The 13,694-nt window shown below is 39.1% G+C and overlaps 3 protein-coding genes across 6 annotated transcripts; all 3 read left to right on the top strand.

Moving 5' to 3' along the window:
- The first annotated feature begins 674 nt into the window (after positions 1-674).
- Positions 675-2,576, top strand: LOC132784207 (uncharacterized). The gene is made up of 4 exons (XM_060789649.1): positions 675-707; positions 779-1,340; positions 1,842-1,964; positions 2,028-2,576. Exons 1-4 carry the CDS (start codon positions 675-677, stop codon positions 2,420-2,422), a joined length of 1,113 nt encoding a protein of 370 aa, XP_060645632.1. The 3' UTR covers positions 2,423-2,576.
- A 1,105-nt stretch (positions 2,577-3,681) lies between these two features.
- Positions 3,682-5,082, top strand: LOC132787023 (uncharacterized). Its single transcript, XM_060793861.1, has 2 exons — positions 3,682-4,778; positions 4,842-5,082. The coding sequence occupies exons 1-2, from the start codon at positions 3,737-3,739 to the stop codon at positions 5,033-5,035; spliced, it is 1,236 nt and encodes a 411-aa protein (XP_060649844.1). The 5' UTR covers positions 3,682-3,736; the 3' UTR covers positions 5,036-5,082.
- Positions 5,083-5,297: 215 nt separating this feature from the next.
- LOC132787040 (neuropeptide F receptor) lies at positions 5,298-13,381 on the top strand. 4 transcript variants are annotated; one of them, XM_060793907.1, is made up of 5 exons: positions 5,298-5,623; positions 10,178-10,647; positions 10,732-10,901; positions 11,228-12,114; positions 12,580-13,381. In XM_060793907.1, the coding sequence occupies exons 2-5, from the start codon at positions 10,206-10,208 to the stop codon at positions 12,605-12,607; spliced, it is 1,527 nt and encodes a 508-aa protein (XP_060649890.1). In that variant the 5' UTR covers positions 5,298-5,623; positions 10,178-10,205; the 3' UTR covers positions 12,608-13,381. The 4 variants fall into 4 exon arrangements, with proteins under 4 accessions (XP_060649890.1, XP_060649889.1, XP_060649888.1 ...); XM_060793906.1 differs by having other exon boundaries at positions 10,182-10,647; XM_060793905.1 differs by lacking the exon at positions 5,298-5,623 and having other exon boundaries at positions 10,131-10,647; positions 12,512-13,381.
- Positions 13,382-13,694: the final 313 nt, after the last annotated feature.

Genomic DNA, 13,694 nt, shown 5'->3' on the forward strand with positions numbered 1-13,694 from the left:
TCCGACTTCGACTCCAACTACAACTCCAACACCGAGCAATGCTCACACTTGGACAGAAGCTGGTTATAATTCGCCACAATTCAAAGCACACTTTTTCGTTAAAATATGTAAATTGCACATCATGATCATGATCACAGATATGTACATACATACATGCTGGAGTATGTATCTATTGATTGATCTGCTCGAACATCGTTCGGTTACATGCGAGACTTAATCTCACCTAAGTGCATTCGCACTTATTCTGATTGGTATCATTTACAAGAGTTTGCATCGCGGTAGCCACAAGCATGGCTCATTCATTGTTAGACAAGGCTTGAATGGCGCCAAGGCGTTTCGTATCTATCAAATACTCGCGTATGCGATTCACTTTCGTTAGCCTCAGCGACAGTATTTTGCGCTGCGGCTTTTGCTTTTAGTCACACGCTGCGAGAGTTCGGCCGCTTGATGATCGCTCATAATCCAGTCGATGGAAGCGATTCAATTTGCTTGTTGTTCGCTGTTCGCTCGCTTGTTCAATGATCGCTCACCTCAAACTCGCTTTTGCTGTTGCTGATGCTGTGACTGTGACCCAGAAAATAACGCACTTGCATTGACTCACATCGTGGCGCATGCAGCTGCGCCCGAGCAGGAATCGCAATTCCGGTGCATGCTGCATGCTGCATGAGCATTAGATGCCGATGTTGCCGCTGCTATTCGCCGCTGCTGTTGCTTTTGCTTGCCAAGCCAGTAATGCGGTTGCCTCTTTGTGATAAAAGGAGTACACAGGCGCCTTTAGTTTCCATTTGTGTTTCACTCGGCCAACCGTGCGGTGGTGTTGGCAGCTCAGCGAACGCGAGAATCGCTTCTGTCACAGTTTCACAGTGTCAAAGAGTCGTCAAATCAATCCGTCAATACAAATCAGCAAAGAAATGCCACTTTGGCGTTGGACTATCGCTGCCTACATGGCATTGGTGCTGATTCTACTGCTTCACTTCAGCAATGCACAGGATCAGATCGCTACAGATGCGCCCACATCAACGGCAACTTCATCTGCTGCTCCCCCCCCAATAAGAATGTGGAATCGGATCGATCATCGTCACGAGCCGGCGGCTCTTTGGTTGCCCACAGTGATGTCTACATTGCGCGCAATCAGCGGGAATGCTTTGAGACGCGCAATCTGGTGTCCTGCATCAAATACAAGGCATCGAGGCTCATTTGGAAACTGGCAACTAACGGCATGGGCTTCTTCCCCAATGAATACGAGCGTGAGCTGGACAAGCCGCGTTGGCTGAGATTGGTGCAGCTGGGCGAACCAGCCGAAGATATAATGGTATTTAATGATGCCAAGAGCCTGGAAGGTAAGTCCAAGATATGGACAGATTGACTGACGCTGACTCTGACTCTGACAACTCTCTGTTCGCTGGTGGTCAAGTGGGAAAGTGGCTATCCAAGGCAATTAGCAGCAGTATTTTATGCAGATGGATGCCTGGAGAGAGGCTTTCTCGATATTGTTCAATCTGAACAATCCAATTGAACGGACGGGTTTCACCTACCACATAGACCACAAGTCACTTATGTACATAGTTGTGTTGTGTTGTTTCATTAACCACTTTTGTTTGCATCGCAAATAGCAGCAGAAGCTACGCAAAGACAGAAGCCAAGAGCCACATTATGCTGCTCTTTTAATTGCGATAAACACTGCTGATATTTACCACACCCATAATTAATTAAATTCGTCGGAAATCTAGATACTTTATGTATATTTTTATAACATAAACAAATAGCGCATAATGTGATTAACAATTTGTACTTTGGCACTAATTGCGTGCCTCGAATTTTGTATCTCTATCCACTATCAGGGGACAGTGAGCTAATGCGAATTTTCAAGTTCCTCAAACGGTCCGTTGAGACCTTTGGACGCAATCATGGCGTGCAACTGGTGCTGCCCAAAGAGTCAGGCGCCAGGGTTTTGGATGAGTCTGGTAAGCTTAATGAAGTCATTAATTTTAGAGAAAGTTTGCTAACAGTCGATGGCATCTCTGCAGAATCGCGTGGCGCTCGAAAGAAGAAGAAGTGGCTCATCCTTCTTCCTCTGATTATATTAATGAAGATTGCCCACTTGAAGATGACCGTGGTCACATTGCTATTGGGAGTTCTGGGCATGAATATATTACTGGTGGGCGGCACAGGTTGGCTCATTCACTATCTGAAGTACAAGACGATGTGCAAGATACATCCACACCTAGTGCAGACACATTCGCATGTCTACGACTCCGATCCAGCAGACTATTCGCAGTTCCTAGGCAGCAGCTTCTCCAACAGCTACAATCCGTCCAGTGCACATGAGGTGAATGCCAATGGCTATAGCAAAGACTGGGCCACGAGTAAGGCGTACAATGGCTATAACTATCTGGACACCATCAGCAAGCGGATTCACTGAGTGAGAGTGGAAAAGAAAAAGATTCGTGCCAGGTTCCAGAGATGAGTCCTAGTAAAAATTGTCATGGTCAACGTTATTGTTTTTTTTGCTTAATTTAAATAACTTATTATAATTTAGGTTACACAATTATTTAATAAACTAAATGTTCGCAACAGTTGATCAAATATTTTTTCGCCCACGCACATTTTCCGGATAAAAAGTCTATGCTCCATCCCCCGTAGGCGTGCGTGAATTGTGACGACGTCTCGGCCGTGTGTGTTTACTTGTACCTTATCAGCAGCACGCTTTTGTTTACCTAACAATTTAACCTGGCCGCACAGAAATAATATATCGGTGTATGCAAAAAGTGCCCCACCAAGAAGTGAATCTACGGCAGCAGCACACGAAAATCAATATGTTTATTATACATAGTAGTCTCTGTGATTCTCGGCGCCCACCGAAATAAAATGTATATCGTAAATATGAAAGTTCCAGCTAACTGGTTAATAGGCCAACAAGCTAACCAACAGCAAAAACAACAACAACTAGCTATCATCTGGCTACATATGTAAATGATTAAGTTAAGCAAATATGCTTTAGAAGGCGGTGCTATTGATTGGATCACTGTCAGCCACGAACAGAAGCGCAAACCACGTTGCCAGAGCACATACACTCGCACTCACTCACTTCAGTGGTTCTCTTCTGTTTGCATCCATTTATGGCCCACATGAATAGCAACTCGCTAAGCGTCCAGCAAACATGGGCGATAAGCGCCCATTGGGCCATGCGAACATGTTTAATGATCCAGAGCAGCAGTCAAATTTATTGCCACGGCTGATAGCAAGGGCGAGGCAATGAAGGAATAGGGGCATGTGGCTGCAAATGGGATTGAATTACAGACAATAGATTCCTCAGCTGAAATAAAATTCGCCCCAATTTCCACCAAAATTTATCCTTTATTTCCCGCTAAATAAATTACAATGGACTTGTGGTCAGTTATGTAAGCGCTTAATGAAAAGAAAGTGCTGTCATAATTAATACAAATAAGTAGTGCCTCTAGAAACGCCTATTCATGATGATGTGAGATTTCTATACTGACACCTGTGATGAAATCTTCGCATATACGACACACCATATAGATTGTAGTAAAAAACCGGGGTACACCTCAAGAGATACGATGTAACGTTTAGTGACAAACACTGTAAAGTGACGTTGCTGATAAGTAATTCTAAGTTCAAAGCTATATAAAAAGCCGTCAGCAGACAGAAGTGAGACAGTAACCACAGTCTGAGTACATCAAACGCATCTCAATCTCGTGACAAACTAGGTATCAAAATGCAAACCGAAAGAACCTTGCCCGATTGGCTAAACAAGGACTACATGGAGGAAAAGCTTCGTAGTTTCCACAAAGATGCAGAGTTAAGTGTCATCAAATTGTGGTCACTCACGGCTTCGGGCAAGGGCGAAAACTTTGTTGGCATCATCACGCGTATTTACGTGGATTTCAAGCTATCGAATGGAGAGCAGCAACAGCGTTCGTATCTGCTGAAGGAAACCTGTCCGGATGATGCACCTCAAGCAGCCATATTTATTGAGTATAATATCTATGAACGCGAGATGGACATGTACGAGTTTGTGTTGCCAACGATGTCGCAGTTGTTGTCCGAGGCTGGCATCACGGAAAAACTTCATGCCGATGCACTCAGTGTGGATCGAGAGCACGGTATAATTATACTGGAAGACCTGTCGCCACTCAACTACAAGAATGCAGATCGCGTCAAAAAGTTAGATTTCGAGCACACTCGGTTAACGCTAGAAATGTTGGCAAAATTTCATGCTGCTGCTTTTGTGTTGGACAAATTGTATCCGGAAATGCTCGCAAAGAATTTCAATCGCAGTTTCTACACGCGTGGTGTGAAAGGCTATACAAAAGTATTTACTGGTTTCTTCAAAACGCTTGTTCGTTACGTCGAGTCTCAGCCGAAACTAAAGCAACGTTATCATGAAAAACTGGTGCAGTTGACAGATAACGTCATGGAATATGCAGCACGTTGCTTCGATGTTGATGAAGATGATTTCTCTACACTTATTCATGGCGATTGTTGGACTACAAACATCATGTTTCAGTATGACGCTAAGGGAAAGCCAGTCAGCGTGTTGCCAATAGACTTTCAGTTCAGCACTCGCACATCGTCAACAATGGACTTACATTACTTCTTCAACACATCGCTGCAGGAGGAAGTCTTCAACCATGAATCAGAGCTAGTGCAGATTTACTACTATGCACTTAAGAGCGCCCTTGAGAATCTTCAGTATAAGGGGAACTTTCCGACTTTAAATGCATTTCAAATGCAGTTCGAGCGTCGCAGATTTGCTGGTATGTAGTTGACCATGAGAATTAATTCTAATTCCAATTACTTATGTTTATTTTATCCATCAGGTCTGCTTGCAATGAACTTCCAACCGATGATGACTTATGTGGGCTCCGATTTTTCAGGATTTAATGATTTCTTTGATAGTAATCCTGAGGCCATTCGCTTTCAGAACTCTTTATACGACAGAGCAGAAATTCAATATATTGTGCACAAAATGTTGCCCATATTCGATGCCAGGGGATTGCTGGATCCCCAATAAATATTTAAGTTCAGAATAAATGCAACGGAATCTTAATTACATATTATCATTCTTTAATGTAAAGCTAAGGTCAGATTTTGAATTGCAATTCGGTTTCACTGTGCTCGGCAGCTGGCAAAAGCTTTTCAGACGTTTCCAACCCCTAGCGATGTTGATAAGAAAGCTTCGCACAGCTGTTGGCCCAAAACAATGTGAAAAGCACTCGTATTTGGCTTGTCAGATTGCGCAGCATGTTTAGTTGAAACTTCGGGCTCACAGCGCGTATACGCAACGAGCTGCCTTTGGTGGGTGCTTCGCAAACGGAACGGACTCAGGGCCATAACTATAAAACTTAGGACTGTGAGCCAAAAGCCAACAGATGGTCGCCGGCTGTGCACGCGTCAAGTTATCGGGATCGCAAATTCTTGGATACCGCGCACAACCGTTAAAGTTATAAAAGTGCTCAAATTAATTGAAACACTCGCAAAATATAGAAAACAAATGAGAATTTATTAATTAGAATTATTCAGAATGCTGTCGAATATTTATACAAAATTGTGTTGAGGCGACCGTAGAATGCCGTAAAAGAATCACTTCACAAATCAAAAGGTAACAAACCCGAATGTGTGTGTGGAAAATGCTTTGTTTGTTTTTGCATATGCCGCCATTAAAAATCGAAGGCGTGAAATTTTCATAGCTGCCTGGCAGTGTGCTACGCGGATATCTGCCCATAATGAGCCGGACGCCGCGCCGGCTTTCCATATGTGATTTCAGTTTGTGTATTTGCTTTGACCCAATGCGAAAATCGTAATCAAAGTGCGCTGTAATTCGCTGTGACGTATTCAGAGAGATTGTAACAGTCGAATTGAAGAATAAAATACTACAATTACTAAAAAAAAAAATAAATTCGTAAAGGAAGTTGTAATTTAATCAAAGTAAAAATTTACTGCCAAATTTATTTTGAATGCTCGCCGAGGGAAGGAAGTACTCAAAGTGTTTGTGTGAGCGACCGAGTGTTGTGGCAATGCGAAAATGCTTTTATTGGCCGGAAATTCAATTTAATAAAAACGGAAAGCAACGAGCAGTTATAATAGTTCGGGCAAAGTGTAAAAATAAAGTTGCATTAAAGAATCACCCCTTTCACATGAATCAATATTTAACCAGAAACAACGTTCATGAAAATCGCATGTTTATTGCTCAAAAATTTGATGAAAAAATAGAAATAAAAACAAAGACTTTATATTTTTCACGCTATTTAAAATAAACGATTTTTTAAAGCTAATTAAAACCATTTTGGGGTAAACATAATTAATAATTTGGCAAATTGTGCTCCTAGCTAAATAAAAATGTAAATTGCAAACATAAATTTCCCTCTATTAACTACTGCTTTGGTGGAGATTCGTAAATTAAATTGACCCATTCAAAGCTTGCTGCTGAAAATTACTAAAATATGTAAGAGTATTACCACAGAGTATTTATTTTAATTAAAATGGAAATTCCTGGCATAATTACAAAGGCCGCAGTCAACGTTGGAGATTTGAATACATAAATAAATCTGAAAAAGTATTTATAACTATAATATTCCCGGCAATGATTTCAGGCATCTATGAATGTATGCAAATCTCGTTCTGTGTAAAAAGAAACGTATTAAAAAACAGCTACGTATTGATTTTGCAGTGTAAATGTAGGAGTATGTGATTTTTATGCAAAATTGATTATTTCCTATTTATTTATTTAATAGCTTGTGCATTAAAATTAAATTTAATATGAGTTTAGTCAAGTAGAACTTTGATAGTAAAATGCAATGGCTGTCCTTGCTTAAAATACACTAAGAAGGATATTTACTGCATGCCAGATAAAAAGTTAAAAGCCATTAAAACAAGAGAATTCCATTGGGTGCATTTTAAGCTGAAAGTTGAACATGCTTATAGTGAGCAGAGTGATTTTCGATATACAATACAATACAATAAAAAAATACACAGTGCGCAATAAAATTATGAAAAAAATTTACTTTTCTAAAATTGTAAGTTCCCAAAAAATTCTGACGAAAGGGAATTAATATCTTAAAGGCTCTTTTTTTTAATGTTGTTCACTTTTTAAGAATATGTTCAATGAGTTCACTTTTTTTATTTTATGTTTTTTACTTTTAAAAACCAAATGAAAATATATTATGGATTTTTTTAGTATTTGATTTTTTTTTTGGTTATAGCTTCATTTCATTCATACTAAAAAATTTTGTTTTGTGTAATAGGATGTACTTTATACGGAATTATAAACAGAACTGTAGGAAAGAATTTAATCAGGAGAAAGATATGTGCAGGCTAATTGCAATATAAATACTGTAAACGTCTCGTCATGCCAAGAAGCCATTACAAAGTAGATGTCAACTCGAAATGAAATTACATTCCGACCGCAACTTTCTTTTAAACAGAAAAGTTTCGTCTTCTGTGTTATTTGTTCGTTTGTTTGTTTACGTGAGATGCGTTTCTTGAAAGGGAATCCTGACAGACTTAACCATATGGCAGTCGAAATCACTTCATTTTACATTTATAGAGCCTCGTCCTCAAATTGACTTAGATTGACAAAAGGGAAGCATCTGGACAGACATTTAATTTAATTATTACACAAAAGGAAAACTGCTAAAAACCTTTTCGAATTCATCCAGTTGATTGAACGTCTGCAGTCTGCGTATTTGACCATTTGCCACTTGATGTTTGTAAAATGCTCAATCATTTGTGCAAAGTTAAATAAACTTTCAATAAAGGAATGTATCTTTCGTTACAATAATGTTCAACATTTTCTGCTCATTCTGCGGGCATCTGGCAAAAACATGTTAGACAGCAGAGTAAGCAAATAAAGCTACGGCTTATGCTGGCAATTAATAAAGCAAATACTCATGCCACCGAGGCATATAAATAAATGTCTAATGTTTCAAATAAAATATTGATTCATTTCTCATGTGTCGCCTTTAAGATGCGTAGAGCAATAAAACTCTTTTGGCAATAGAAATGTCGCTGTAAAAAAAACAAGCTCCGCCTAGCGACAGCCCAACGGAGCTCAAATAAATTACAATAAATTACAAAAAAAAACTGTGCCAAGACAGATGGAAATAAAATGGGTTGAAGCTGGTCGTGCGTATTTCGCGGAATGGGGGAGGTATTTATGTTCTTTATCACATGGTTAACCGTGGTAGGTGGAATTTGCAAATGCACCCACGTGGTGAGGCGGACTACGAGTGTATTCGAAGCGAATGTTGACAGTTTGAAAATTATTCAAATTCATGACAAGTTCCCTGAACTTGAGGCTACTTTACATAATTTTCTTGTCGTCAACTTTTGTGCAAAAGTCATTTCGCAAATGCCCAGCTAGAGCTGGAAAAATAACTGTGATAAATTTATCTAACAACTCGAAGCGCTTCTGACGCTCAACAAAATGAAAAACATGAAAACTAAATTTAAACTTTTGTCGCTGCGGAATGTGATTCCCATGTAATGAGTCGAGGCCAACGAAAGAATGGATGTGCTTTTAAATAAATTTTTTAGCAGCGATGGGTCAAATTTCCTTCGAACTTTCTTTCACAATTGTAATCTATCTTTTGTGTACAAATTTATTTTTATCTAGCCCAAGAGCATTGAAAAGTTCTACGCTTACCTTTTATTGTTGCGCTTGACTATGGTTAAAATTTGTGAATTGATTTTGAAGTTCTTTCGATTGCAAGTTTTGCTCCAAATTGAAAGCAAAACCATTATTAAAGTTATCTGCTCTTCAAATGAGCAACAATAACTTTCAATACCTTTCAGTATCTATCAATCCTATCTGTTTCCCTTGAGCATCTGTGTGGCATCTGTTCACGAGAGAAGATAGTCCTGATTTATGGTCAACACATTAATTGCAGCAGCCGATTGTGAAGCATACTTTGGGGATTCAAATAAATGTTATTTGTGCCCACCTCTGTCTCATCTCATCGCATTTATTGACACTGACAAGTACGCACCCATTTTGTGCAGAGAATGCGCAATTATTTTAAGCAATTGTCGTCATTTATAAAGCTTCTGCATGTCAAGGAAAAAAGTACATGTTACTCGTAGTATCCAAAACCCAATCTTTCCCTAGAGAAGACTCTCTCTCTTCTACGGCTACTGCAATGTAATATTAAAGAAAAGCTGCTTTTTTAAGCTATGGAGCACATCATGTTAAATTCATCAGGGAAAAATATGCTCTTAAAGTACCGCAAAGTGTTTTCCGGCTGTTAAAGGACATAGCAACGCCCCTGTCAAAAGTAGTTACTTGTGTAGGCTTAGCAACTTGGTTTGAATAATACGGCCTTCAAATGAAAAAAACCTTGCGTAATTTACATCACATAGAGCATTGTCAGCTTGCTTACCATCGTAAAGTGAACAAATTTAAAGCCAATGACCTTTTAATTAAGACTTCGTAAAATTAATTTAGTCTATATTAGTAGCTACGAGTATGCTTAATGCGATGATGGTGTAACATAGCTACGATGTTCTTTTATGTTTGAAACTTTTTATAAATTCCTCGCTAAATTAGCTGCAAGAGTATTAATAGGTCGACTACAGATGGTTTATTTACATTTTATATTGAGAACAAAAAAGAAGCTCTATTTTAATTTTGTTTTCGTTTTTAAAAATAGAATTGTTTAAGTATTTTAATTAAAAACAAGCTTTTCTGTCATGTTTCAAACTAATCTGCAGTGTAGGGAAAATACATTTTAATTGTTTAAATGTGAAGTGAAAGTACTTGAAAGCTTCGGCTGTTTTTTTGACGCACCAAAAAGTATACTGTGCAAATTTCAATGATATTCATATCAACAACATGTTGGGTTGGTAGAAAGTAAAAGCACAGCAAAGTGTTTATCATATACGAGTAGTAGCTCTATCTGGAATTATGGCGTCAAAATTGGAACTCCATTACTACCATAAACAAGTTGGCATAAAAAGATACTTGGTATAAGTCAACCGACTGGCACTGGCACATGATTATAGTCACTTTTTTTTTTGGTTGGTTGGTAATGTCATAAGTTTTAGGACGTATATTGAGCTGAATTTAGGGCACTACATCACGCATAAGTATGGATAGCCTATATGCACGCAAATGAAAGTTTTCGCCGACTGTCGGAAATGCGAGTAGTCTAATGAGCAGACAGTTTATTTCTCAACAGAAATCCAACATGAATTGGACAACGCCGAGTGTGGCCACATCGGATGAAATATTTAAGGAAATTGCGAGTAAAACAAATTTTGATTTAATTGGTGAGCGCAGGCATCTGGTAAACTATCCCAAACTGTTCCCCAATAACAACATACACCACAATAACTATCACAACATCAACGACACCGACCACGACAGCAGCAAGATCAATACGATGCTGCTACTCAACAGCACCGGCAACGAGAGTAACGCGATGCCACCGAATATGGATCCATTGCTCATGGAGCAGTATTTACACAATCGTGCCATTGAGAGTCCATGGTATCACTTACTAATCGCAATGTACAGCGTACTGATTGTATTTGGTGCCATTGGAAACATCATGGTGGTCATTGCCGTAGTGCGCAAGCCAATAATGCGCACTGCCCGCAATCTCTTCATCCTCAATCTGGCCATATCGGGTGAGTACGCTTTGTGCGTGCGATATTAGAGACGACTTTTGACGTTTAATGCTTGCTGTTTGCCATTTTTTGGACCATTTACAGACTTGCTGCTGTGCCTAGTTACCATGCCGTTAACTCTAATGGAAATTCTTTCAAAGTTTTGGCCTTACGGTTCATGTGCCATTCTGTGCAAAACGATTGCCATGCTGCAGGCATTGAGCATTTTTGTGTCCACAATATCCATAACAGCCATCGCTTTCGACAGATATCAGGTTGGTATTAAAGCGTAATTACTTATTTTGCATTACTTATAATAGATTTAAGTACACTCATTTCTTACTTAAGGATCTATGCTGTATAAAACTAAATTTGTTGACACAAAAAAATATTGTACCATTTAAAACATTAAATCATAGAGCTGCTTCCACTCTTTATTAACTACGTATACTTTATATTTACTCAATTAATAATTACTCGCCATGGTTCTAAGAGAAATTCAATTGTTTCACTTGGCTAGCTAATAAAAATATTGACACGGATACTTGATATTTATTCAATGATTAATTAATTGCCATCTGAAATTCATTCTTTTCTTCAGGTAATCGTTTATCCCACGAGAGATTGCCTGCAGTTTGTTGGGGCTGTCACAATATTGGCTGGCATTTGGATACTTGCCCTGGTCTTGGCCTCGCCACTATTGATCTACAAAGAGCTGATCAACAGAGATATTCCGCCGGTGCTGCACAAGTTCGGTGTACCACATACGATATCATACTGCATCGAAGACTGGCCCCTGAATGAAGGTCGATTCTATTACTCGATCTTCTCGCTATGCGTACAGTATTTGGTGCCCATTCTGATTGTATCGGTAGCCTATTTTGGTATCTACAACAAGCTGAAGAGTCGCATCACAGTTGTCGCCGTGCAGAGTTCGTCGCAGCGCAAAGTGGAGCGTGGCAGGCGAATGAAACGCACAAATCGTTTGCTGATTAGCATTGCCGTCATATTTGGTGTGTCGTGGTTGCCACTGAATTTTTTCAATTTGTACGCGGACATGCAACATCCGTCGGCTGTAACGCAGAGAATGCTTGTGGCATATGCCATATGCCACATGATTGGCATGAGCTCCGCGTGCTCCAATCCGCTGCTCTATGGATGGCTCAATGATAACTTCCGTAAAGAATTTCAAGAACTATTGTGTCGTTGCACTGAATCCACTAATGTTGCTCTCCCTGGTCATACGACAGGCAGCAACGTGCAGGCAGCGACATCGCGTCGTCGGCGCAAGAATGAAGCCAACATGCTCAAAGGTGAGCTGCAGCTCTTGGGCAACCGAGGCTGTGTCGATGTTGATGGCGGTGTCAGCATCGCGGCAACCGAATTTAACACAAGACAAACTGTAAACGGAACACGCAGCGCCGTCACGGAGTCTGTGGTACTCACCGAGAATCCCATGCCCACAGAAATGACCACCCTGGTGCCGCGGTAAAGCCAATCAGAATACTTCTACTAACTTCTACTACTACCACTACCACTTTGAATCTACAAGTACTATAAACTGAGAGCCATGTGTATTATAGTTTCATAAATATGGAGATTGCAGTGTTTTGCAGTCTGTCTTGTGGCTGGACTCGGAGCTCGAAGCTCAGTAGATTTGCATGTTTGAGGGTTGCTCGTATTCAAAGTAGCCTATTACAACTTCAAGTTGCATGCTTTTGATACATTTAAAGTCGTATAATTTGTATTTGTTCAGTCATAAGTAAACGTATTTCATTGTACAAGTGTGTGTGTGTGTGTGTCGGTGTGAGTGGCTATCTTGATGTATTGTATAACTTTCATATGTCATCGTGTAAAGTAATTGAATATTTATGCACATTTACAGTTTGCAACAATACTAATTGGCAATTTGCATACTTGAACCGAACTTGAATGAAACCTACTCTCTCCTAGGCCCAATGCCACTCGAACATGGCTCTAAGGAACCAAAAAGGAGCAACACGATTCACGATTCACATGAGAACTCTTCAATTATACAGACGCAAAATTTACATTTACATTTAATTTAGAAATTTATGGATTATATATACGAGTAAGCTACAAAGATGACTGAATGAAAGCAAAGCTAAGTTATATTTAAGGTTTAGAAAGGATATTTACATCTAAGTATGTTTGTGGTAATTGCATGTACTTAACACAATACATTACATTAAGCTTATCATTATCATCCCTTCAACTGTTACTACTTATGTATGTATGAGTATTGAAATACTACTTAAGCATTACCGAGTAGCATTAAGTCCTTTCAAGTACTGTGATTTAATTGAATGAGCCCTTCAATTAAATTTCGGGTAATTGATGAACACACAACTCTACTACTGCATTCGAAATATGTTAAATAAATAAATACATTTATAAATCTGCCACTTTGTTCCTACTGAAAGTACGCTACGTAACCTTAAGTCAGAGATTATCTCTTATGCAGTGCAAAGTTCATATTTGTTGCTTGAGTTTTATACTTTGCCTGCAATTCATGAAAGCATTAATATATCATGTTAATTAGGTATATTTGTATATATAAGTGCAGACTTTAAAAGCAGCATTAAACGTGTCCATAGCTTAAATGTGTCTGTGTTTATTATGTGTGTGTAAAATTCTCTTTTAACTTTCCAATAACGAATTCGGTTTTAAGTTTCAACCAAGTGTTTTTGGATACTGTATGTATGTAGGACCTTAAATAAATTATAATAAAAACGAAAAGCAAAGGTTTGACAATGAATTAAATTGGTTTTACTGGGATTGAAGGTATTTCGTTGCGGACACATCGTTTTATTACGCTGGGTCAAAGATGCTTCCTTCCGTTTACGCACAAATGGATTATAACATTTTATTGCATGACATGGGAGCATGAAATGAAAATATTAATTCCACTTGCAGCAAGTTGACCAGCCGAGTTCGTGGCAACACTAGTCACACCTGCTGCACACATAACCTTTAACCTTAGCCAGCTTGTTTCGCCCTTTAAAGATGTTGCTTACTCAACTCAATTCAACTCAACTCAACTTGAC

This window comes from Drosophila nasuta, chromosome 2R, assembly GCF_023558535.2.
Source record: "Drosophila nasuta strain 15112-1781.00 chromosome 2R, ASM2355853v1, whole genome shotgun sequence".
Classification (NCBI taxonomy): domain Eukaryota; kingdom Metazoa; phylum Arthropoda; class Insecta; order Diptera; family Drosophilidae; genus Drosophila; species Drosophila nasuta.

Excerpts from the sequence above, each read along its gene's own strand:
- LOC132784207 (XM_060789649.1), top strand. The coding sequence starts at position 675 with ATGCCGATGTTGCCGCTGCTATTCGCCGCTGCT. Across the intron at positions 708-778 it reads CGCTGCTATTCGCCGCTGCT|TTTCCATTTGTGTTTCACTC; the intron begins GTTGCTTTTGCT and ends AGGCGCCTTTAG. Across the intron at positions 1,341-1,841 it reads TGATGCCAAGAGCCTGGAAG|GGGACAGTGAGCTAATGCGA; the intron begins GTAAGTCCAAGA and ends ATCCACTATCAG.
- LOC132787023 (XM_060793861.1), top strand. The coding sequence starts at position 3,737 with ATGCAAACCGAAAGAACCTTGCCCGATTGGCTAAACAAGGACTACATG. Across the intron at positions 4,779-4,841 it reads CGAGCGTCGCAGATTTGCTG|GTCTGCTTGCAATGAACTTC; the intron begins GTATGTAGTTGA and ends TTTATCCATCAG.
- LOC132787040 (XM_060793904.1), top strand. The coding sequence starts at position 10,170 with ATGAGCAGACAGTTTATTTCTCAACAGAAATCCAACATGAATTGGACA. Across the intron at positions 10,648-10,731 it reads CCTCAATCTGGCCATATCGG|ACTTGCTGCTGTGCCTAGTT; the intron begins GTGAGTACGCTT and ends GACCATTTACAG. Across the intron at positions 10,902-11,227 it reads TCGCTTTCGACAGATATCAG|GTAATCGTTTATCCCACGAG; the intron begins GTTGGTATTAAA and ends TCTTTTCTTCAG.